The 24,935-nt window shown below is 41.7% G+C and overlaps 1 protein-coding gene across 1 annotated transcript; it reads left to right on the top strand.

Annotated features, from left to right (window-relative positions):
- The first annotated feature begins 84 nt into the window (after positions 1-84).
- LOC139423165 (branched-chain alpha-ketoacid dehydrogenase kinase-like) lies at positions 85-23,053 on the top strand. Its single transcript, XM_071174872.1, has 11 exons — positions 85-490; positions 5,996-6,064; positions 6,459-6,569; positions 7,554-7,601; positions 11,200-11,319; positions 11,555-11,653; positions 13,691-13,764; positions 15,325-15,453; positions 16,113-16,202; positions 20,844-20,999; positions 21,498-23,053. Exons 1-11 carry the CDS (start codon positions 248-250, stop codon positions 21,640-21,642), a joined length of 1,284 nt encoding a protein of 427 aa, XP_071030973.1. The 5' UTR covers positions 85-247; the 3' UTR covers positions 21,643-23,053.
- The last annotated feature ends 1,882 nt before the right edge of the window (positions 23,054-24,935 follow it).

Raw genomic sequence — 24,935 nt, 5'->3', positions numbered from 1 at the left:
AATAGGATGTGGGCGTGGCAATACACCATTCCCCGCCTCTCCTCTCTGCGATTGGTTAAACCGACGCGTCTTCTGAAAAACACTGTTGCAGACTGGTCAATCTCTTTATAAAGTGACCTTTCCGTACTCTTCATGAGTTTGACTGTATCAGATACGTGCCTTTTTGCACGATCACAAGGGTCGTCCATCAAATAATTTGAACAACCTCAGAACAGGATTTTCCTGTTCCTGTAAATATATATCCAAAATGCGTCGTAGAGTGACAGGTACTGCTTTCGAGATGCTGGGCTGTGGTTCTACTATCACGAGCCCGAGGTTGAGCAAGCTTTTGCTTGCCCCCATCACGAAAACAATCACCCCCATCTCAACAGACAGCAAATTATTTCGTTCTACATCTTCAATACAGGGACATACAGAACTGGCACGAGAGAGGTCAAAAACCGTCACGTCGTTTTACAACCAGTCTGCAATCGATGCCTCGGCAGAAAAGGTAAGGAAATTCTGTTCCTCTGACTTGCCCTTTTGACCAGTAAGCATCAACACTGTCCTTAGCAGCTAGCTAGGTATTACTGTAGTGAGCTATCTAACGTTAGCGGGTTAGAACGGATGGTTAACTAGCTAATGTAGCTGATATCTTCGGTAAAAATGTTTGTACACATTGGTGCGTTGCCTTGGGCCCCAAGAAGTAAGCAACTGTAACCACCATGTGAAAGATTATGACCATGTGAAAAATGATGAACAAAGTACCAGGTTTGCGTTCTCGATAAATTAGTAACATATATATATATATATATATATATATATATATATATATATATATATTTTTTTATATATAGCTAGTTTCAGATTAGTGGGAGTGACGTGAACGACACGGATATGTAATCGACACACACCGGACAATCCAAGGTCCTTAAACTGACCTGGCAAACATTTGTCAAACCCTGGTAAAATTGGTTCGAGATTCGACAGATATTTGGATACCCCATTATGTCAAAGTGGAATCTGTTTTTATACATTTGTACAAATTCAAAATGAAAATCTAAACTGTTTTGAGTCAATAAGTATTCAACCCCTTTGTTATGGTAAGCATAAATAAATTCAGGAGTAAACATTTGCTTCACAAGTTGCATGGACTCAGCCTGTGTGTTTAACATGAATTTTGAATGGCTAACTCCCCTCTGTACCCCACACATACAATTAACTGTCAGGTCCCTCTGCCCAGTTGTGAATTCCAAACAGATTCAACCACCAAGATGAGGGAGATTGTCCAAGGCCTTGGAAAGAAGGGAACCTATTGGTAGATGGGTCAAATAAAATTGCAGACATTGTATATCCCTTTTGAGCCTGGGGAAGTTATTAATAACACTTTGGATGGTGTATCCGTACACCCACTCACACAAAGATACAGGCTTCCTTCTTTACCCAGTTGCCGGAGAGGAAGGAAACCACCCAGGGATTTCATCATGAGGACAATGGTGACTTTTAAAACAGTTTTTAATGGGGTGGCAGCATAGCCTAGTGGTTGGAGCACAGCATTGAGATTGCCTGCAACAAGCTCAGTCCGATGATGCTGTGACACACCGCCCAGACCATGACGGACCCTCCACCTCCAAATCGATCCCGCTCCAGAGTATAGGCCTCGGTGTAACGCTCATTCCTTCGACGATAAACACGAATCTAACCATCACCCCTGGTGAGACAAAACTGTTACTCTTTAGTGAAGAGCACTTTTTGCCAGTCCTGTCTGGTTGCAGCTGATGTTTGGTTGAGGATCTGCCTTACGACAGGCCTACAAGCCCTTAATTTCCTACCGTCTGTAAGCTGTTAGTGTCTTAACAACCGCTCCACATGTGCTTGTTCATTAGTTGTTTATGGTTCATTGAACAAGCATGGGAAACTGTGTTTAAACCATTTACAATGAAGATCTGTGAAGTTAATTGAATTTTTACAATTATCTTTGAAAGACAAGGCCCTGAAAAGGGACATTTCCTTTTTTGCTGAGTTTACATGTCTAATGATCTGCATGTGATTGTGGCAGTAAGATGAAAACACTGCATGAAATCTTCTTTACTCTTCAGTAAACAGACCCACACGGACTCCTTCCCACACTCTCTTGGTCTCGCTCGCTCTCATAAACACACACCACTCTCTCTCCCACAAACGCATACACACTGCTTCCAACTTAAAAAATGTTAGACACCAAACAAAATGTATTGAACACCAGAGTGATTTTTCATATACACTGAACAAAAATAAACTCAACATGCAGCAATTTCAAAGATTTTAGTTAGTTCACATAAGGACATCAATCAATTGAAATAAATGAATTAGGCCCTGATCTATGGATTTCACATGACTGGGAATACAGACATGCATTGGTTGTTCACCGATACCTTTTTATAAAGAAAAAAAGGTTGGGCCGTGGATTATATAATTAAGCAGTATCTGGTGTGGCCACATTTGCCTCATGCGACGTGACACATCTCCTTGGCATAGAGTTGATCAGGCTGTTGATTGTGGCCTGTGGAATGTTGTCCTGCTCCTCTTCAATGGCTGTGTAAAGTTACTGGATATTGTCAGGAACTGGAACACTGTCGTACAAGTCGATCCAGAACAGCCTCCTAAACATGCTTATTGAGTGACATGTCTGCTGAGTATGCAGGCCATGGAAGAACTGGGACATTTTCAGCTTCCGGTAATTGTGTACATATCCTTACAACATGGGGCCGTGCATTATCATGATGAAACGTGAGGTGATGATGGCAGATGAATGGCATGGCAATGGGCCTCAGGATCTCGTCACGGTATCTTTGTGCTTTGAAATGACTATTGATAAAATGCAGTTGTGTTGGTTGTTCATTGCTTATGCCTGCCCATATCATAACCCCACAGCCACCATGGGGCACTCTGTTCACAACGTTGACATCAGCAAACCGTTTGCCCAGACATGGTCTGCTGTTGTGAGGCCAGTCGGACATACTGCCAAATTCTCTAAATGATGTTGGTGGCTTATGGTTGAGAAATGAACATTCATTTCACTGGCAACAGCTCTGGTGGGCATTCCTGCAGTCAGCATGCCAATTGCACGCTCCCTCAAATTGAGACATCTGTGGCATTGTGTGATAAAACAGCACATTTTGGTGAAAAGGAGAAATGGTCACTAACAGGGATGTAAAAACAATTGTGCACAATTTGAGTCATAAATACGCTTTTTGTGAGTATGGAACATTTTCTGGGATCTTTTATTTCAGCTCATGAAACATGGGACCAACACTTTACATGTTGTAGTATTTATTTTTAAGTGTATTTTAAAATTGACTTTCCTTATGAACTGTAAGTCGGTAGTCTTTCTTGCGGTTTTATGTTCTGTGTTTTAAAAAAAAAAAAAAAATAGAATCAAAGGTGCCTCTTTTGTGAGGAATAATGAACAGTTTAAATAAGGTTGCTAAGTCAAGTGGTTGAAGAGCTATTGACATTTGAATAATGCCAGGCTGCCTACACTTTGCCATGTGAATATGACACTGGTTGGAATTATTAAAATAAGACCTGTGCAATGTTGTACCCCATTCTTCATTCATAGATAGCTACATACCTCAGGTTATCATGATTATGGATAATCCGGAATTAATCGTGAATAATGATGAGGGAGAGTTAGACACACACACATCATACCAAAATGTTAACCTTTTTTTGTTATTGTAATGGTGAGAGGTTGCATGTCTTGGGGGTATGCTATTTGTGCTTCTAACATTCTCACTCATTATTCACTATTCATTCATGGCAATGTACAAAAGTTATGTAATTTCTTAACAGTTCACCCGATATGGATGAAAATTACAGCTTTAATTTGAGGTTAGTCTGCACTTTAACTTCATAGTCATTGTTTGATTTCAAATCCAAACTTTTAGAGTATAGAGCCAAAATAAGGAAAAATGCTTCACTGTCACAATAATTACGGCGGGCACTAATTCATATCATAGGCCTAATAGTACTGTAGAGCATTTTTTACTTGCACACAATATAGCTGAATTGCCCCGTCCTGCCCTAGGGAACCACTGCCCTGCCTCGCCCCCAAAACACCCCTAGTCAGCTTTAGGAACTTAATGAAAACATTGATTATTCGTTTCGGTTGTGTTAGGCCAAGACCAGAGTGACAACCAACAGTACTGCAGACCCCCAGGGCTAGGACTGGGCTAGGGATTGCCTAAATGGGAATCCCTGTTTTCAATAGACTCCTTTTGTCGTACAGTATTGCATAAGGCATCCAGACCTTATGAAAGTTGCACAGTATACCCTTAATCTTGTAGTAAATCAAATCTAGTGATTAGAGGGTGACTGATTTTTCAACGCCGATACCAATTATTGGAGGACCAAAAAAAGCCGCTACAGATTTTTGTATGTAATGACACAATGGGGGGCGGCGGCATTTTTTGCAGTTTTACTTTCATACCTTATTGCATGTTTTGGAATTTTTGTATTCTGTACAGGCTTCCTTTTCACTCTGTCAGTTAGGTTAGTATTGTGGTGTAACTACAGTGTTGTTGTTCCATCCTCTGTTTTCTCACAGCCATTTAAACTCTAAAACAGTTAAAGTCACCATTGGCCTTATGATGAAATCCCTGAGTGGTTTCCTTACTGTCTGGCGACTGAGTTAGGAAGAACGCCTGTATCTTTATAGTGACTGGGTGTATCGATACACCATCCAAAGTGTAATGTATAACTTCACCATGCTCAAAGGGATATTCAATGTCTACCAATAGTTGCCCTTTGTGAGGCATTGGAAAACCTCCCTGGTCTTTGTGGTTGAATCTGTTTGAAATTCACTGCTCAACCTTATGTATGTTGGGGTACAGAGATGAGGTACTCATTCAAGAATCATGTTAAACACTATTGCACACAGAGCACCTTTTTGTTAGTCACATTTTCACTCGTGAACTTATTTAGGCTTGCCGTAACAAAGGGGTTGATTAAGGCATTTCAGTTTTTCTTTTTAATTTGTAAAAATGTCTAAAAACATAATCCCACTTTGACATTGTGGGGTATTGTGGGTAGGTCACTGACACATTCTCAATTGAATCCATTTTATATTCAGGCTCTAACGCAACAAAATGTGGAAATAGTCTAGGGGTGTGAATACTTTCAGAAGGCACTAAATGCTAACAAGTGGAAGCGAATATAAACAAATTGCAAGGACAGACATGTCACACCCTAGCTCATAAAGTTATCTCAAAAGGTTTGCTGCACACAAAACATACTAGACAGCTGGGATTTTGTTCCAGGAGGGGATTGATTCAAGTTAAGCAAACAGAGAATTTCAATTTTAACTTGATCACCTCTTGCACTGCACAACAGTGGATTGTCAGGTTGTGGAAGCTTCTGTTTACTCTGTGGGTATTTTATAATTAAAAACAAAAACATACCATGTGACTGCTCAATCTGCTGCTTTGGGGGAAAGGTTTCATAATGAAAAAATAATGCAACAGGCGAGATGAATACCTTGATCAGCTTTATCTATTAAAGGGATACTTGGGGATTTTGGCGATGGCCCTTCATCTACTTCCCCAGAGTCCGATGAACTTGTGCATACCACTTTCAGTTTCTGCGTGCAGTTTGAAGGAAGTTGCTAACTAGCGCAATTGCTAGTGCAATGACCGTCTATGTGTATCTGCTAGCATGCTAGTAGATATCCATAGATTTTCAGTCATAACGCTAGTTAGCATTGGCTCACGAAACTACCCCTAACTTCCGTAAATGGTATCCACGAGTTCATCTGACTCTGGGGAAGTAGATAAAGGGCCTCATTGCCAAAGTTCAACTATCCCTTTTACCTAGTGCACAAGTTGACTGCAGGTATTTATTGAGTTATTGTGTCCATAATCCGTATCATGAATTCACACTACATTGTTGTTTGCTTATGTCCATTGTATCTAATATTGGAGTTAATCCACTAAACCAGACCTACAACTGTTTTTCTCCTCTCTCTCGCTCTCCCCAGGCCTTGGTCCGACTGACACCAACCACCCTGCTCTATGCTGGGAAGTCTCCGGATGGAAACCACATCCTGGTAACTGACCACTCCTCTGTCCAGTCTTTGGACAATATTGTTGGTTACTTCTCATCATAATAGGCCTTAGACACGCTTTGTCTGCGGGATTGATGACTGCCTTGAAGTTGACTTGATAAGTGATGCATCTTATCTATATTTGAGTGTTCCTTAAACAAATATTGGACCAATATTTCACTTGATTTTTCTCCCATATGCTGATTTAGGAATGTCAGCTTGAGTGTTTACGTGTAGCACTCTCACTGGAAATATAATTTTACTATAGTACAGTATGCGACTCTAAATAACCTGGGTCATAACTTTTTTTGTTGTGTCTAGTCATTGATCACTTTGCCTTGCTCTGTATTGTCTGCGGTGTGTATGTGTCTCACCCTTCCACCCTGTCTGTTTGTAGAGTAGTGCCAAGTACCTGCACAAGGAGTTGCCTGTGCGCATTGCCCACCGTATAAAGGGCTTCCGCAGCCTTCCCTTCATCATTGGCTGCAACCCAACCATCCTGCAAGTGGTGAGTCCCTTCTCTTTGTCAACATGTCTGGTTTACCTTTCTGGTGGTGTAACGGCCCCTTTGCAACTTGCGGGACAAGTCTCTCATTCCAATCATTGTGCTCGTCTGGGAGAGGAGGGCATGTGGTCAACAGGTGTCTGAAACAATTTTGTCACTGTCTATCAAAATAGACTAACCTTGAACAGCCATTCATTGAGAATTGACTTGTTACACAACACTCTGCTAGTGTTTATTAGCTTAGCTGCATCACGTAGCTTCCTAAATTCGTGAGAAGGGTTTCTTTACACTAACAAACAAAGCCACATCACTCTATGCCTACAGAACCATAATCAATTCGATAAAGTAATGTCTATCAGCATACCCAATTTCTGCCTGAGTGTGGAAAGTTCTTCTCCTGTAGAGCTGAGTTGAAAAGATACGCCGTCTGTGACATTGGAGGTTTTCCTTTGTTCTTTAGCTGCCATGTGCAGTACTATGAAACCTTCTCTACTCCTCCCTTTGGCTTCTCTTCTCTCCTTTCTCTTCCCATGGCCTATTTACTTCATCTGATTGTCTTGACACTGTATGAACTTTTAACTAGATTTCTCACACAGCAGAGGCACTTCATTTTCACACACAAAAACAATTGGTGCCTGCAATGCATGATCAGTATTACAAGGCCTGTAGGCCTCATGCTTTCTCTGAATATTCTCCTACCAAAAACGCATAACCAGTGATGCACAAATTACTGTACATTGTTTGTTTTTTTTAAGATGGGGAAATATTACTCATTCACTCGAACAACTATTCAGAATTTGAGTCATATTGGAAGACCTAGGCTATAATCTCATAAACATCCTCTGTTTTTGGAATGTAGGCCAGAACACATGTACGTACGCCCATGGGATGTGTTGTGGCCCACTTATGGAGGCAGAGGAGGTTCCTCTTAACTAAGTGTGCTCAGAGGGAATTCTAATCAACACCCACTCTCTTTCCCTCCTGCAGCATGAGCTCTACATTCGAGCCTACCATGTGTTGAGTGATTTCCCAGTGGTGAGTAGTCAAGCGGCCACACTGAGGAGTAGGTTGGGTTGACCCTCAGGTCTTCCATATTTATCTCTGGAGCTGGAGAGGCTGTCAGACTGGCCTGACACCTCCAGACTGACTAATGTATTTGTTTGTGGAGTGGGCACCGGGTGCTCTGCTATAGAGATATAGATATATATGTATGTGTGTGTATGACGACTTCAAATGAAATCCCAAGTTCAAGAACATTAGGAAAGACAAAGATTTCACCTGCTGTATTTGTTTGACTGGAAGTGTCATTGTTTGGATGAAAAGTATAGTATTTTGAAAGGTTATTTTTGCAAGAATTGTAACAAATCCAGCTGAGATGATACAACCAGTTTTATAAACGGTATACAGAGGATAGGTATTGCATGCATGCATACAGTGCCTTCGGGAAGTATTCAGACACCTTGACTTTTTCCAACTTTTGTTACATTTAGTCTTATTCTAAAATTGACTATATATTGTATTTATATATATATTTTATATATATATATATTTATCAGCAATCTACACACTACCACAATTACAAAGTGAAAAAAATATTCAGACCCTTTGTTATGAGACTCGAAATTGAGGTCAGGTGCATCCTGTTTCCATTGATCATCCTTGATGTTTGTACAACTTGATGGGAGTCTGTGGTAAATTCAATTGAATGGACATGATTTGGGAAGGCACACACCTGTCTATATAAGATCCCACCGTTGACAGTGCATGTCAGAGCAAAAACCAAGCCATGAGGTCGAAGGAATTGTCCGTAGTGGGGATGAGGTAGTTTTCTGCATGGTTATCTTTCTGTATACCCCAAACCCAACTCTGGTGTTTGTTTCCAAAAAGCTCTATTTTGGTCTCATCTTACCATAGTACCTGGTCCCATTGAAAGTGCCAGTAACGTTTGGCAAACTGTAGGCGCTTGAGTTTGTTGTTTGATGACAGCAAAGGCTTTTTTTATGGCAACCCTAAAAACAACTTGTGGTTATGTAGGTGGCGTCTAATTGTAGTTTGAGACTTTTGGGCCACTTGAACCATCCTCACTGTGCGTGGGGTCAATATAGACACACATCCTCTTCAGGCCGATTTGTTAACATCTCCAGTTGCTTTAAACTTCTTAGTTATTGCCCTGATAGGGGAAATGGGCATTTCAACCGTTGAGCTATTTTCTTATAGCCATTTCCTGATTTGTGCAGCCCCACAACCTTTTGTCGCACATCATTACTGTATTATCGTGTCTTTCCAATTTAGTAATGGATGACTATAAGAACTTGGCCTGTTACCTCATATGGTAAGTCATGGCTTACCACTTACGTGTTCCTAATCACTCAGCTGAACTTAAACTTAAAATTGGGATATACTTCAGTAAGAATTTCTTGGGGTGCCAATAATTGTGACACCCATGTTTGAGAAATAATTTGTTTAACTTTTTTTCCATTCACTTTACTTAAATTAAAGATTTTATTTTTGTGAATATTTTAAAAGACCAAGAGGATAAACACTGGGAGACAAATTCACCTTTCAGCAGGACCATAACCTAAAAGTCAAGGCCAAATGTGTATACAGTGCCTTGCGAAAGTATTCGGGCCCCCTTGAACTTTGCAACCTTTTGCCACATTTCAGGCTTCAAACATAAAGATATAAAACTGTATTTTTTTGTGAAGAATCAACAACAAGTGGGACACAATCATGAAGTGGAACGACATTTATTGGATTTTTCAAACTTTTCTAACAAATCAAAAACTGAAAAATTGGGCGTGCAAAATTATTCAGCCCCCTTAAGTTAATACTTTGTAGCGCCACCTTTTGCTGCGATTACAGCTGTAAGTCGCTTGGGGTATGTCTCTATCAGTTTTGCACATCGAGAGACTGACATTTTTTCCCATTCCTCCTTGCAAAACAGCTCGAGCTCAGTGAGGTTGGATGGAGAGCATTTGTGAACAGCAGTTTTCAGTTCTTTCCACAGATTCTCGATTGGATTCAGGTCTGGACTTTGACTTGGCCATTCTAACACCTGGATATGTTTATTTTTGAACCATTCCATTGTAGATTTTGCTTTATGTTTTGGATCATTGTCTTGTTGGAAGACAAATCTCCGTCCCAGTCTCAGGTCTTTTGCAGACTCCATCAGGTTTTCTTCCAGAATGGTCCTGTATTTGCCTCCATCCATCTTCCCATCAATTTTATCCATCTTCCCTGTCCCTGCTGAAGAAAAGCAGGCCCAAACCATGATGCTGCCACCACCATGTTTGACAGTGGGGATGGTGTGTTCAGGGTGATGAGCTGTGTTGCTTTTACGCCAAACATAACGTTTTGCATTGTTGCCAAAAAGTTCAATTTTGGTTTCATCTGACCAGAGCACTTTCTTCCACATGTTTGGTGTGTCTCCCAGGTGGCTTGTGGCAAACTTTAAACGACACTTTTTATGGATATCTTTAAGAAATGGCTTTCTTCTTGCCACTCTTCCATAAAGGCCAGATTTGTGCAATATACGACTGATTGTTGTTCTATGGACAGAGTCTCCCACCTCAGCTGTAGATCTCTGCAGTTCATCCAGAGTGATCATGGGCCTCTTGGCTGCATCTCTGATCAGTCTTCTCCTTGTATGAGCTGAAAGTTTTTAGAGGGACGGCCAGGTCTTGGTAGATTTTCAGTGGTCTGATACTCCTTCCATTTCAATATTATCGCTTGCACAGTGCTGCTTGGGAAATCTTTTTGTATCCAAATCCGGCTTTAAACTTCTTCACAACAGTATCTCGGACCTGCCTGGTGTGTTCCTTGTTCTTCATGATGCTCTCTGCGCTTTTAACGGACCTCTGAGACTATCACAGTGCAGGTGCATTTATACGGAGACTTGATTACCCAGATTGCCCAATTTTTCAGTTTTTGATTTGTTAAAGTTTGAAATATCCAATAAATGTCGTTCCACTTCATGATTGTGTCCCACTTGTTGTTGATTCTTCACAAAAAAATACAGTTTTATATCTTTGTTTGAAGCCTGAAATGTGGCAAAAGGTCGCAAAGTTCAAGGGGGCCGAATACTTTCGCAAGGCACTGTATATACTGGAGTGGCTTACAAAGATGACATTGAATGTTTGAGTGGCCTAGTTACAGTTTTGACTTAAATCTGCTTAAATCTATGGCAAGACTTAAATGTCTAGCAATGATCAACAACCAACTAGTCAGAGCCTGAGAATTTTTCTAAAGCATAATGGGCGAATGTTGCACAATCCAGGTGTGCAAAGCTTTTAGACTTACCAAGAAAGACTCACAGCTGTCATCGCTGCCAAAGATAACATGTATCGACTCAGGGTTGTGAATAGTTAGGTCAATTATATTGTTCTGTTTTCATTTTCAATACATAAAAAAAAAATCACTCATTATTTGATGTTGTGTGTAGAGGGGTGAATACTTTCTGAGGGGTGTGTGTGGATAAACAGTTGATTTCAAGCCACTTCTGCAAGTATATTTTATTCTAGTGGAGAAATTTACCAATTCACCTGACCGGAATAAGAATGGAATTCATCCCAGCTCTGAATTTGAATAATGGTTAAATTCAAATGGATTTCACTCTGCATCATCTGTTTGTCAGATCAAGGACCAGGAGATGGATGCTCGATACAGTAAGCTGGTGCAGCAGCTCCTGGATGACCACAAGGATGTGGTTACTCTGCTGGCTGAAGGCTTCAGGGAGTGTCGGCGGCACATCCAGGTAATGGTCGTAAGCATGTAATTTCAGCTGATTCAAGTCATTGACTTTCCACTTTAACAGCTGTTTTATCATCTTGTTGCTGCCAGTCGTATGGAATACAACTTGAGGTTGTAGATCTTTATTTAAATTGGTTCTAAGTTGGTTGTTGGAACTCTTTGTTTTGTAATGTTACCGTAGGATTTACAGCATGGTGTAATGTATTCCTGGCCTTGAGTGTTTTGTTTGGATGTTCCAGGATGAGACCCTGGTCCGTAACTTTCTGGACACCACCCTCACCTCCCGTCTGGGCATCCGGATGTTAGCCACACACCACCTTGCCCTGCATGAAGAAAATGTATGTCTCCCATCAACCTTCTAGTCATCAATTGCTAACAGACTGAGAAAAGGAACACGCATGGGGTTATTACAGGGCAGTATTATAAGTTGAAGAGGCGAAGCATACGTGGATAACTAATTTATTTTCACACTAAATGTGCCCACCAGAACATGAACCCAACATTTCAGCCTTGCAAACACTTTTAGTTTGGATTATAAGCATTACAATAAACATCTGATTAATTTATTTGTGCAGTAGTATCTCCAAATATATCTATAGATACTCTAGCATACACTAAAATGTGAATACTAGCCCACCAGTGCAGTGAAATGCAGTGTCACTCCCGATTGACAGATTCTAGATTATGCATCACTCATGCGAGCTAAAAGAAAAAAACATGTCAGATGGACAAAGCCATTATTATTGGTGCAGTCTGCTGGCCCCATGAATTTTACTAGAGCCAGTTTTGTGTCCTTATATTAACCCCTGATGCGCTTTATGCAACCAAAGAACAGGGCCCGGTTCCCCAGAACCTTCGTAGGAGGATTGTTAAATCTGAGCTGCTTCCCAAAACCATCGTTCACTTGAGAACGCTCGTAATCAAACGCCTGCCTCAGGCCACTCGTAGAACAGCTAAGTGCTTCATTAGATGCTCCCCCCCTCGCGTCACTTTAGACATCGCATGGTTTATCCGTCTTTGACTGCCGATTAACTTCAGAACAAAGTTGACTACGAATAAAGTTGCCAATCTCTTTGCAATTGATACAAACAAGCCATGTATAAAAAATATGCTTTAAATGAATACAGAGATGACTGCAATAAAATATAGGTATGCTATTGGCTTATGTTAATCATATTAAAATGCATTTCATGTTCAATCTAGTTCTATTTTGCTACTTGTAGGCTACCGTCTGTAATTTGTGTCAATATATTACATGATGTGTAATCTATCAGGCGCAATGATGTGCCAAGTCTGGGACTTAGTGCATTATTGTTATTATTGGGTAAGCATTAGAATAAGCTGCCTCAATATTTGCAGCTGTAGGTGGTAATACAGCTCTAGGACAGGGATCAACTAGATTCAGCCACAGGCAGATTTTTAATAAATGGTGTGGTCGCGGGGCTAAAAATAATTCCAAATAATTTGTGGACTGCAAATTGACTGCAAGAAGCCCAAACGGATATAACATTTGACTAAAACATCATTTCAAATTGTGTGGGAATACTTTGGAACAGATTTCCTAAATGCATTTGCCGATTTTTATATTCTAATGTCCAATGGTGCAGCGGTCTAAGGCACTGCATCTCAGTGCCTAGGTGTCACTACAGACCCTGGTTTGATTCCAGGCTGTATCACAACTGGCCGTGATTGGGAGTACCATAGGGCGGCGCACAATTGGCCCAGTGTCGTCTGGGGTAGGCTGTCCATTGTGAATAGGAATTTGTACTTAACCAACTTGCCTAGTTTATAAAATTATCACCCAAAATAATGTTAAGGTATGATTTGAATGGAGAAAGCTGATCCAAGAGCAGCACACCCTTTTGATTCTGTCAGTATCGACACATGTGCCAACGACGCACTTAACACCATGCAGAGAGAACGGTCGTTTTGGGAAATGCATGTTACATCTTCTGCCGTTGTAGGAAAGATGCATTTTTAAAACACTCGTAAACCTAAGTTCCAGTGTGAGTGGGCCTCAGAATAATTTCATCTGACTCAGTTATAAGATCTATGTAACGTTTTGGTGGTCAGGATGATGAAGCATGTCTGCCAGGTCTAGAGACTGTTAGTTAGCCGCTAGTACCTGATACCTCGCCGACCGTTATGGTTTTGTTGCCCAACAACACTTAGACCTAGCTCACTGTTTTATCAAATCCTTTGACGGCTGGTTTCTTTCTGAAACATTTTGAGATTACTTGCCCCATTTAGCACATGTAGTAAATTCTGACTAAGATTACATTGACTCTTAAGAAATTGGGCAAACTATCTCATGTTTAGCGTGTCAAGAATAAAGCTTTTGCTTCTCCTCTTATACCTTTCATCCCTCTATGCAGCCTGATTTTGTGGGCATCATCTGCAGGCGACTCTCCCCCAAAAAGATCATTGAGAAGTGGGTTGATTTTGCAAGGTAAGTGGTGGCTCCGTTACTTTAGTTTAGAATCTCACTACTTCTGTATTAGACCACAGGTCACGCTCTGCCTTCTATTTGCCCCTACTTTTCTGTGATAAGAAAATATAGCTCATGTACAGACTTGTCACAGGGCCTGCCATTGTGAACTGTATATGGGCCTTTGTTCCACCTTATCCAATTGTTAATGGATAACTGTAAAAATTCAAACTATTCAGACTATTTCAAAATGTAGGTAACCTCAATAAGATTTAGTACAGACCAGGCCTGACACACAATGTAGAAATAGTAGCCTACTTTGACGACAATTATGTGAATGAAACAACTATTTGGATAGAATATTTTTTTTTTAAAACATCTGTTCAGAGACACGACTTGTAGTACAAATTCATGTTTCACACTCACTTTAGTGTTTGGATTTAGTCTACAACATGTCATGGAACTTCTGGAAGCACGGCCCCATCCTGCAAGTGGCACAACACGTAGCGCACCCGAAGGAGGTTTCTACACATCTCCCACACACCCTCTCTTGTGCCCTTCAAACTTAACCTGCTTTCAAATGAGTTACAACTCGGTCCGCACACCCAGATGCCACACTCTTGCATCCCCTCTTCCTGCCACTGTAGCCATATCACGAAGTGACTGTTTGCAAACTGCATTCTGAATGCCTTCATGGTGCTACAAGGGTGAATGGTGGGACTTAGGGCAGGCACACGCCATTGAAACGTAGGCTCCCTTCTCGGGTATGCTCTCCCTCGTCCTCTCCCTCTGCTTCATCCACTCCTTCCACTATTTTCTTCCTCTTCTCTCCTCGCTTCATCTCTATCCCTCCAATCCTTTAACTCCTATTCCTCTCTGCCTTTTGCTGCTGGGCCCTCCATATGCACAAAAAGCTTCTCTCAAACTTTGTGCACAATTTTGTTTACACCCGTTAGTAAGCATTTTTCCTTTGCCAAGATAATCCTGACAGGTGTGGCATATCAAGAAGCTGATTGAACAGCATGATCATTACACAGGTGCACCTTGTTCTGGGGACAACAAGGTCACTAAAATGTGCAGTTTTGTCACAACGCCACAGATGTCTCAAGTTTTGATGGAGCGTGCAGTTGACATGCTGACTGCAGGAATGTCCACAGAGCTGTTGCCAGAGAATTGAATGTTAATTTCTCTACCATAAGTCACCTCCAATAGGCTACCTGGCTTACTCCACTGGCTCTGTATCAAGGTATTAAGTTCATAGTCATAACCACAGTTTTGTGTGGCACAATGCAACCTACACAAGATATAGCATATCCACTCACACAGACAAGCACAAGCCTCTGTGCATTTGTTGTCCCAGTTCAGCCCCTCTAGGGATGTGCAGCTTTCTCGCTCTCTCAGCCCTCACTTAACCTCTTTCCAGCTGATTGAGATGTTTTATTTAATCCATTTTAGAATGAAGCTGTAATGTGGAAAAAGTGAAGTGGTCTGAATACTTTCCAAATGCACTGTATCAGTACTGTACTGTATCAGTACACAATTGTAAGTGTGTGTGTGCATCCTCCCTCATGTCTTCTGCAGGCGTCTGTGTGAGCACCAGTACGGTAACTCCCCGCGGGTGCGTATCAACGGCCATGTGGCGGCCCGCTTCCCCTTCATCCCCCTGCCCCTAGACTACATTCTGCCTGAGCTGCTGAAGAACGCCATGAGGTACCAGAACACTTCACTAATCCTTTTAACTAACTTTCTGACAACTCACACACCTTTTCCCTTTGACTACTTATCTAACAGGAAATCAGACTCCACGGTAGCCATTGTAAGAGTATACATAACTAAATCTCTAGCTAGACAACCTCTTTTCTTCAAAGTATTTAGCTGTGTGCTACTGCTCTTGGTGGTGAAATGTTGCCCTGGCACTTATGAGAGGATTGCTAAGGTGTGTGTTTTCAATAAGATAATCAGCCTTTCAGTCCGTTGTATCTGTTCTGTTCTTGGCGCTCTGTCTCAGATGTCACAATTAGCAGACAGACCATTCACTCTGACTCATGTTCCTCCTTCCTAGAAGGCAGTGTATTTAGGGTGTGTCATCTACCAGTGAGAGTCAAACTCATTCCATGGAAGGCTGAGTGCGAGTTTTCGCTCCACCCTTGTACTTGATTGATGAAATAAGGTCACTCATTACTAAGGAACTCCCCTCACCTGGTTGTCTAGGTCTTAATTGAAAGGACAAACCTGCAGACACTCGGTCCTACGTGGAATGAGTTTGACACCCCTGCTCTAAACAATCTGGCTTCGGGTTACGTTGAAGGACTCCACAGGATAATGTCCTCACAGCCTGCCCTTGACCTCTTCTCAACCTGTTCCCACAGGGCCACCATGGAAAGCCATCTCGACACGCCTTACAACTTGCCTGATGTCATAGTCACCATTGCTAACAACGACGTGGACTTTGTCATCAGGTGAGTGGGTTACCTTCGGCACCTTGATTATCTTTACCTCGATCTACTCAAGACTCCTTTAACAAGGTTAAAGAATTACGCAGTTTCTAGCTAATTTGTTCTGGGATATAAACGCTGAGTTATTTTACTTGAAATGCACAAGGTCCCCTACTCCGACAACTAATCCACACCTAAAACGGTCAACCGACGCGTTTCTAGTCATCTCTTCTCCCAGGCTTTTTCTTCTTTGGAAGTGTGTACATGTGTACATTTATTTTGCAGAGAACGCAACACGTTCAACATGTTAGGAGTCCCAGACTCTGGGTTTAGCTGTTTGAATGGGAAACCTGACGCCTCAGGGTGAGTTTCCTTTAAGCTGCAGGCTTATCATGCCCAGTGTGGTCGCCATGGAAACAGCAGTTCAGGACCACAAGGAACGCACCGTCAGCAGACTTGCTCACATGCAGTATTTAAGAATAGTAAATCAATGTTGACACTGAACAAATGTACTGATGCTAAATTGTTTTACCAGCACAGATTGCAGAACAGGTCAGTGTATTAAGTGCTTTTGTACTCCAGTCATTCCCAAATGCATTTACATAGTGCATTTGTAAAGTATTCAGACCCCTTGACTTTTTCCACATTTGTTTACATTACAGCTGACACACAATACCCCATAATGACAAAGCAAAAACAGTTTTTTAGAAATGTTTTCCAATGTATACAAAATAAGAAATTGAAACATCACATTTACATAAATATTCAGACCATTTACTCAGTACTTTGTTGAAGCACCTTTGGCAGTGACTACAGCCTCAGGTCTTCTTGGATATGACGCTACATGTTTGGCACACCTGTATTTGGGGAGTTTCTCCCATTCTTCTCTGCAGATCCTTTAAAGCTCTGTCAGGTTGGATGGGGAGCGTCCTCTGCACAGCTATTTTCAAGTCTCTCCAGAGATGTTCGATTGGGTTAAAGTCCGGGCTCTGGCTGGACCACTCCACTCCATTCAGAGACTTGTCCAAAACCACTCCTGCATTGTCTTGGCTGTGTGCTTAGGGCCATTGTCCTATTGGACGGTGAACCTTCGCCTCAGTCGAGTTTCAGTGCGCTCTGGAGCAGGTTTTCATCAAGGATCGCTCTGTACTTTGCTCTGTTCATCTTTCCCTCGATCCTGACTAGTCTCCCAGTCCCTGCCACTGAAAAATATCCCCACAGCATGATGCTGCCACCACCATGCTTCACTGTAGGGATGGTGCCAGCTTTCCTCCAGACATGACACTTGGCATTCAGGCCAAAGGGTTCAATCTTGGTTTCATCAGACCAGAGAATGTTGTTTCTCAATGTCAGTCCTTTAGCCCCAGACCATTATTTCTCCTCCACCAAACTTTACAGTTGGCACTATGCATTGGGGCAGGTAGCGTTCTCCTGGCATCCGCCAAATCCAGAGTCGTCCATGAAACTGCCAGATGGTGAAGTGTGATTCATCCCTCTAGAAAACATGTTTCCACTGCTCAAAAATCAAATGGCGGGGAGCTTTACACCACTCCAGCCACCGCTTGGTATTGCAAATGGTGATCTTAGGCTTGTGTGTGGCTACTCGGCCATGGAAACCGAACAGTCCCTTGTGCTGACATTGCTTCGAGGTAGTTTGGAACTCGGTAGCGAGTGTTGCAACCCGAGGACAGACGATAGTTACGTGTTGCATGCTTCAGCACTCAGTGGTCCCGTTCTGTGGGCTTGTTTGGCCTACCACTTTGCGGCTGAGCCGTTGTTGCGCCTAGACGTTTCCACTTAACAATAACAGCACTTAAAGTTGACCGGGGCAGGGCAGCAATTTGACAAACTGACTTGTTGTAAAGGTGGCCTCCTATGATGGTGCCACGTTGAAAGTCAATGAGATCTGCAGTAAGGCAATTCTTCTGCCAATGTTTGTTTATGGCGATTGCATGGCTGTGTGCTCAATTTGATACACCTGTCAGCAGCGGTTGTGGCTGAAATAACCAAATCCACTAATTTGAAGGGGTGTCCACACACACACACGCATGAAAAAAACGATTAATTCGGAAGTTTACATGCACCTTAGCCAAAAACCTTTAAACTCAGTTTTTCATCATTCCTGACATTTAATCCTAGTAAAAATGCCGGGTCTTAGGTCAGTTAGGAATCACCACTTTATTTTAATAATGTAAAATGTCAGAATAATAGTGACGGGAATGATTTATTTCAGCTTTTTCTTTTAATCGCATTCCCAGTGGGTCAGAAGTTTACATGCACTCAATGAGTATTTGATAGCATTGCCTTTAAATTGTTTAACTTGGGTCAAGTGTTTTGGGTAGCCTTCCACAAGCTTCACACAATAAGTTGGGTGAATTTTGGCCCATACCTACTGACAGAGCTGGTGTAACTGTCGGGTTTGTAGGCCTCCTTGCTTGAACACGCTTTATCAGTTCTGCCCACAAATGTTCTATAGGATTGAGGTCAGGGCTTTGTGATGGCCACTCCAATACCTTGACTTTGTTGTCCTTAAGCCATTTTGCCACAACTTTGGAAGTATGCTTGGGGTCATTGGCCATTTGGAAGACCCATTTGCGACCAAGCTTTAACTTCGTGACTGTCTTGATGTTTCTTCAATATATGCACATAATTTTCTTTCCTCATGATGCCATCTATTTTGTGAAGTGCACCAGTCCCTCCTGCAGCAAAGCACCCCCACAACATGATGCTGCCACCCCTGTCCTTCACTGTTGGGATGGTGTTCTTCGGCTCTTTTTTTTTTGCAAGCCTCTCCCTTTTTCCTCCAAACATAACAATGGTCATTATGGCCAAACAGTTCTATTTTTGTTTCCTCAGACCAGAGAACAGTTCTCCAAAAGTACGGTCTTTGTCCCCATTTGCAGTTGCAAACTGTAGTCTATCTTTTTTATGGAGATTTTGAGTGGCTTCTACCTTGCTCAGCGGCCTTTCAGGTTGTCGATATCGGACTTGTTTTACTGTGGATATAGATAATTTTGTACCTGTTTCCTCCAGCATCTTCACAAGATCCTTTGCTGCTGTTCTGAGATTGATTTGCACTTTTCGCAGAAAAGTAAATTGATCTCTAGGAGACAACGCGTCTCCTTCCTGAGCGGTATGACAGCTGCTTGGTCCCATGGTGTTTATACTTGCATACTATTGTTTGTCCAGATGAACGTGGTACCTTCAGGCATTTGGGAATTGCTCCCAAGGATGAACCAGACTTGTGGAGGTCTACCATTTTTTTTTTCTTCTGAGGTCTTGGCTGATTTCATTTGATTTTCCCATGATGTCAAGTAGAGACAGAGTTCAAGGTAGGCCTTGAAAATACATCCACAGGTACACCTCCAAGCTTCTAAAGCCATGACATTTTCCAAGCTGTTTAAAGGCACAGTCAACTTAGTATGTAAACTGCTTTGAAAGTGAACCGGTTGCTTGTGACCAGGTGTATTCATTCTGCCCATTTCTGTTGAGAGAAATATATTTTTAAAAGAACTCTTAGGTTGTGTTCATAAATTCGCTCTGGGTGTTCCTGAATTCAGAGCTTTGCCAGGTTGTCCGTTCATAATTCAGAGCTTTTCGCTCTCGGCGCGTTCAGCGCACACACTAGTTGATCTGACCGAGGAGTAGGGTTGATCCAAACGTTCTGACCTCAAAACGGCAGTCAAGCACCCAAGCTAAGTGGCTAAAGTTGACTATCTTGCTAGCTACTTCCAGACACAAATGAGAGAACACCTCATTGACCATTTTACTCGCTCTAGTGACTGTGCTGCTGGCAACAATTTTAATAATTTTTTTTTTTTGCCAACTTTTGCTGGCACCGGTCTTATTCAGTGGTTGTTGAGCTTCGGGATCAGTTGTTCTGGGCTCTGGCACACTCTGATCAGAGTGCTCTGGAATCGGAGCAGATAGCCAGTGATTTTACGAACACACCCTTAAACGGAAGCTACGAAACCGAAACAACTGGGATAAACTGAATTTGTCTAACTTGTTTGCAGGCAAGAGTGTACAAGGTGATATTGAATGTGTCACTGTCAACTTGATTACAAAAAAAAATGATCCTGCACCTACATTGTAAACTTCTATTTATAGGCTTGGTTGTAGCAACCTCGTGATGGGTATAGGGAAAATTTAGAGTATCATGTAGTAGCCAAAACATATCACGGTTACATTGAACTGGGTGAATGGAATATGAATGACAGTCATCTAGTGTGCTGTAATAGAAAATAAGGCTATGCTCATAAAGTCTTAAGCGTCATTGACCGCCACTGGTGGCCAAATAGGGGAATAAGAAACCAAAGGATGGTACCGGCATTTGACATAGTAGTCTTGATGTGGGCTAGCGTTAGGTTTAAGTGACTTGAGATTGCCAAGCACATGGATGAAAATAATTGGAATCGGCAGAAATGTAATCCTACAGAATATACTGTAAGCATCTGCCTTCTCTTTCTTTGGTTTCAGTTGTCTTAATTCAAACAAATGTTCAGTATTGTACTGTGGCAGGTATTTTATTTTTAATACCAGCCCCCGTCCTGGCTGGAGACCTTTTGGTAGGCTGTCATTGTAAATAAGAATTTGTTAACATGAATATACAATACCTTTTTAATTTCTCTTGTGTAATCCTGGGGTATCCTCCATGTTCGTCAGGATCTCAGACCGTGGTGGCGGCATCCCCCACAGCATCCTGGACAAGGTGACGGACTACCATTACAGCACAGCTGAAGAGAGCTACCAAGACCCTCGCATGAACAACCTTTTCAACACCTTGACCAACAGTGGGCCTCAGTCCGGCCCAATGCACGGGTGAGCTAGACGGGCCTTATACAATTTCAGTTGGAAAACATTTGCACCAGTTCATGGTGAATGTGAACAAGGTAATTGATATGTGTGATAATTCTGTTCATTGTGTCCTGTCTGTCGATCCCCTTTCTACTACATGGGTTCTTAATGCTGGGTTGAATTGACTGCCAGTGTGCCATGGTGATGCCACTTAAAGTAGAAAAATATCACACGCTTCCATTTCACTGAGTCACATGGGTTTACTTTATCTTATGAGTTATTGAGACTTGAAGGGGGATGGATATGGAAGTAAAAAAGGTTGTCTTAACTGTTCTTTTCCATTAAGTAGTCATGTAGATGAAACCTACGAAATACTTAATTTGTGCAAAAATCTTATGACTGAGCATAATGTTTACGTCTGCAAGGTGGTCCTCGCATGTTGCAATGCAAAATCTATCAATTTGTTAATGAGTGCCAGTTTACAAACCATATTATTAACGAATGAGAAACTGTACCCGTCAGGTTTGGCTTTGGGCTGCCCACCTCCCGGGCATACGCTGAGTACCTGGGCGGTTCCCTGTCCATCCAGTCCATGCAGGGCATCGGCACCGACGTCTACCTGCGCCTGCGTCACATCGACGGCAAGGGAGAAAGCTTCCGTGTCTGAGACCACTTGCAGGGAGCACAGATATAGTTCCACCAAGGGCCTCAACCATTTCAGTGTAAGCCAGGGCTAGGCTGATATAGTTGACCAGTTGTCTCCTCACAAACTGGCCTCTTAAAGTTTCCTATTTTTGCCTCAACTTTAAATGGCTGCCCAGTGGGCGCTTTCACCTCCTTTTTGTTTTGCGTTTCCCTCTGTCACCACTCTTCAGCGTTGAGGGTTTTTGAACTCTTGAGCGTACAGGTCATAAGCAGAGCGTGTTTAGTGTTGATGTTAGTTTGGTAGAAAGGAAACAAATCTGCCTTAAAGTTAATTTGGTCTGCCTTTATGTTACTTGTGTTGCATAGCTTTTGCAAATATAAAAAGACTAAAGAACAGAAGGGAGAGGTCTCTTTACACACTCCAGTGGCTACTACCTGAGCTTGGATGACGCTGCCCTTAAATGACTTCTCTTGAATCGCCTGTGGAGGACACCACGGAGGATATTGCCAAAACACCAGTCAAAACACACTGCCAAAACAATGCTTGTGATTAAATTTGAAGAAAACAAGCAGAAGGAACTGTTGAGTGAACTCTTGGTTCAGCGCCATTTTGTCAAGCTCTTAAGCAAGGCCACGAGCAGAGATGTTCAGTTGCCTTACTGTGGGCGATGCTGGTCCTTACAAAAACATGCTAATGTAACTTGTTCAATTTCATCTTTGTAATGCAATTTCACAGTAGTAAGTAAATCTTATTAGTAAATCTAATAACATTTGCATAATACATTTGGGGGGGGGGGTTGGCAATGCTCATCACTTGCTGTGTCATATCTGAACTATAATTTGTTTTTTGCTTTCAATACACTGGAAGAAGTATTGTTTATTCAAGTATTCAAAATGTCTATTTGAGGTTGCCATTTCCTTTTGTTTTGAAGTAGGCTTGGCGTCGAAGGCATTTTTTACTGAACACATTCCGAGGAAGGTCAAGTTTTCATACTTTTGAAACCGTATTTTCAGTATGGTGGACGTTTTAAGATGCATGATGAATTATCAGAATATAGAACTGTAGGTATGTGGTCTGGCTTGCTGGCATAAGCGTGCTGGGAATTTGCATGTAAATCCTTCAGTGTATTCAAATCAGTGAGGAGCATTTGCAACGTTTCACCTCGATGAATATACCTCTGGTTATTGGGGCTAGGTAGAGAAGAATTAGTATCTTTCTAGCATGAGAATTCCTGTCGGATAGACTGCAGTGACCTCATGAAGTATGTGCCCTGTCTAAATCTTCCCCCTGCTGGCAAAAGTGATGAAGCCTGACACAAAAAAACAGCATAATAGTTTGAGTTATGACTTGTATACAGAACAAACATATGAATGCAACATGTGAAGTGTTGATTTCATGAGCTGAAATAAAAGATTCCAAAGATTTCCCAAAAGCTTCTTTCAGATGTTGTGCACAGATTGGTTTACGTCCCTGTTGGTGCGCATTTCTCCTTTCCCAAAAGCTTCTTTCAAATGTTGTGCACAGATTGGTTTACGTCCCTGTTGGTGCGCATTTCTCCTTTCCCAAAAGAATCCATCCAGTGTGGCATATTGAAAAGCATGAACATAACACAGGTGTGCCCTGTGCTATGCACAATAAAAGGCCACTCTAAAATGTGTAGTTTTGTCACAACACAATGCCACATATGTCTCAAGTTTTGAGGGAGCGTGCAATTGGCAAGCTGACTGCAGCAATGTCCACCAGAGCTGATGCCAGAGAATTTAATGTTAATTTCTCTACCATAAGATCATTAGAGGCATCTTATGGTAGAGAAATTAACATTAAATTCTCTGGCACCATTGTAGATTATTTGGCAGTACATCCAACTGGCCTCACAACCACAGACCATGTGTTATTTTCAGTATAACAATGACATTTTATTGTTAGTTTATTTTTGGAACTATGACATACCTAAGACTCAAGTTGTCTACCCCTATCTAGTTTTATGAAAACATGGTTTTATGGTCATGAAAAGATTTGTTTAATTTCCTTCTCCTTTAACACATGTCCAAATGGAGTGGTGGTGTTAGTTGCTTTTTGCACTGGCATGGATTACTCTTGGGCATGAAACATTTTCATGGGTGGAATTGAATGTTAATATTTTACAATACATACACGTGTGTGTGTGTGTGTGTGTGTGTGAGAAAGATATGATTGGATTGAAAGTGTGATTGACAGGTTGAGTTTTCTTTTTTTTTTTTTACAGTGTTGTCATTTGGGTTGTGTTTATGAAGGGAGCCCAATTCTGTTATTTTTCAGTAATTGTTCTTTTGTGACCAATCAGACCAGCTATGAAAAAAATCTCATTGGTCTTAGGACCAATTAGGAGAAAGAAATATCAGATTTGGGCTGACTAGGAGGATGTTTCCCAACCCTGGTCCTCAAGTACCTCCAACAGTAGACATTTTTATTGTAACCCTGGACAAGCACACCTGATTCAACTAGTTAACTAATCAAGCCCTCAATGAGTTGAATGAGGTGTGTTTGTCCAGGGTTACAAGGAAAATGTGTACTGTTGGAGGTACTCAAGGACCAGGGTTAGGAAACACGGGCCTAGTCAGCCTCCTGTCGAGACCTATTTGAATATAATCAAATTGGCGACGGCTTCTAAACTGAAGGACAGAGAACCAGAGCCAAGCTACACACTGAAGGTTGAGGCACATGTCAAACTTTAATCCAGAGCAATTTACAGATGTATTTGTCATTCATACATCGATGTAGAAAGGACATGTAAATGTGGATTCTTATTGTCGATTGTGTGAGGATCACAATTTAGGTTATTGAGGTGATACAAATTATTTGTATCAAGGTGAATTTCCCAACTCCTTTAAGTAATTCATTGTGTTCATATGGCTCACTGTTAGCCATCTCCTTTTGGAATGCAGTTTGATTAAACGTTTGCTACGTTGAGTTACTCCATGTGGTTAACCTACGTCTCCTTTGTCTTGAGCTGACTTCGCTGTCGGACAAAACGGGGCACATGGCTCATGCGCGGGACGTGGCCCCGTTACAAAACTAATGCAATCAACACTAACCCTCTTCACCTGGAGCATTGATGCTGCGATTGTAACCAAGTGGGAGGTGGAAATGTACAAGTTGTGAAGTTGTTAATAGCAGTTGGATGCGTTCATGTGCTTTGAACTCATTTAGAAACGCTGATGGGCTAATGGCCAACAAGCTGAAAACCCATAAACTAAGCTTACAGTGATCATTCTTGTAAACAAATTATTGAGTTCAAAAACAATATTAATAGACTGCTTTCTATAAATGTTTTG

The sequence above is a fragment of the Oncorhynchus clarkii genome, chromosome 12, assembly GCF_045791955.1.
Source record: "Oncorhynchus clarkii lewisi isolate Uvic-CL-2024 chromosome 12, UVic_Ocla_1.0, whole genome shotgun sequence".
NCBI classification, from domain to species: Eukaryota; Metazoa; Chordata; class Actinopteri; order Salmoniformes; family Salmonidae; genus Oncorhynchus; species Oncorhynchus clarkii.
This window is presented reverse-complemented; position numbering and strand designations above follow the sequence as displayed.

Coding starts and splice junctions, on each gene's coding strand:
- LOC139423165 (XM_071174872.1), top strand. CDS start 248: ATGCGTCGTAGAGTGACAGGTACTGCTTTCGAGATGCTGGGCTGTGGT. Junction 491..5,995: donor TCGATGCCTCGGCAGAAAAG/GTAAGGAAATTC, acceptor CGCTCTCCCCAG/GCCTTGGTCCGACTGACACC. Junction 13,765..15,324: donor AAGTGGGTTGATTTTGCAAG/GTAAGTGGTGGC, acceptor TGTCTTCTGCAG/GCGTCTGTGTGAGCACCAGT.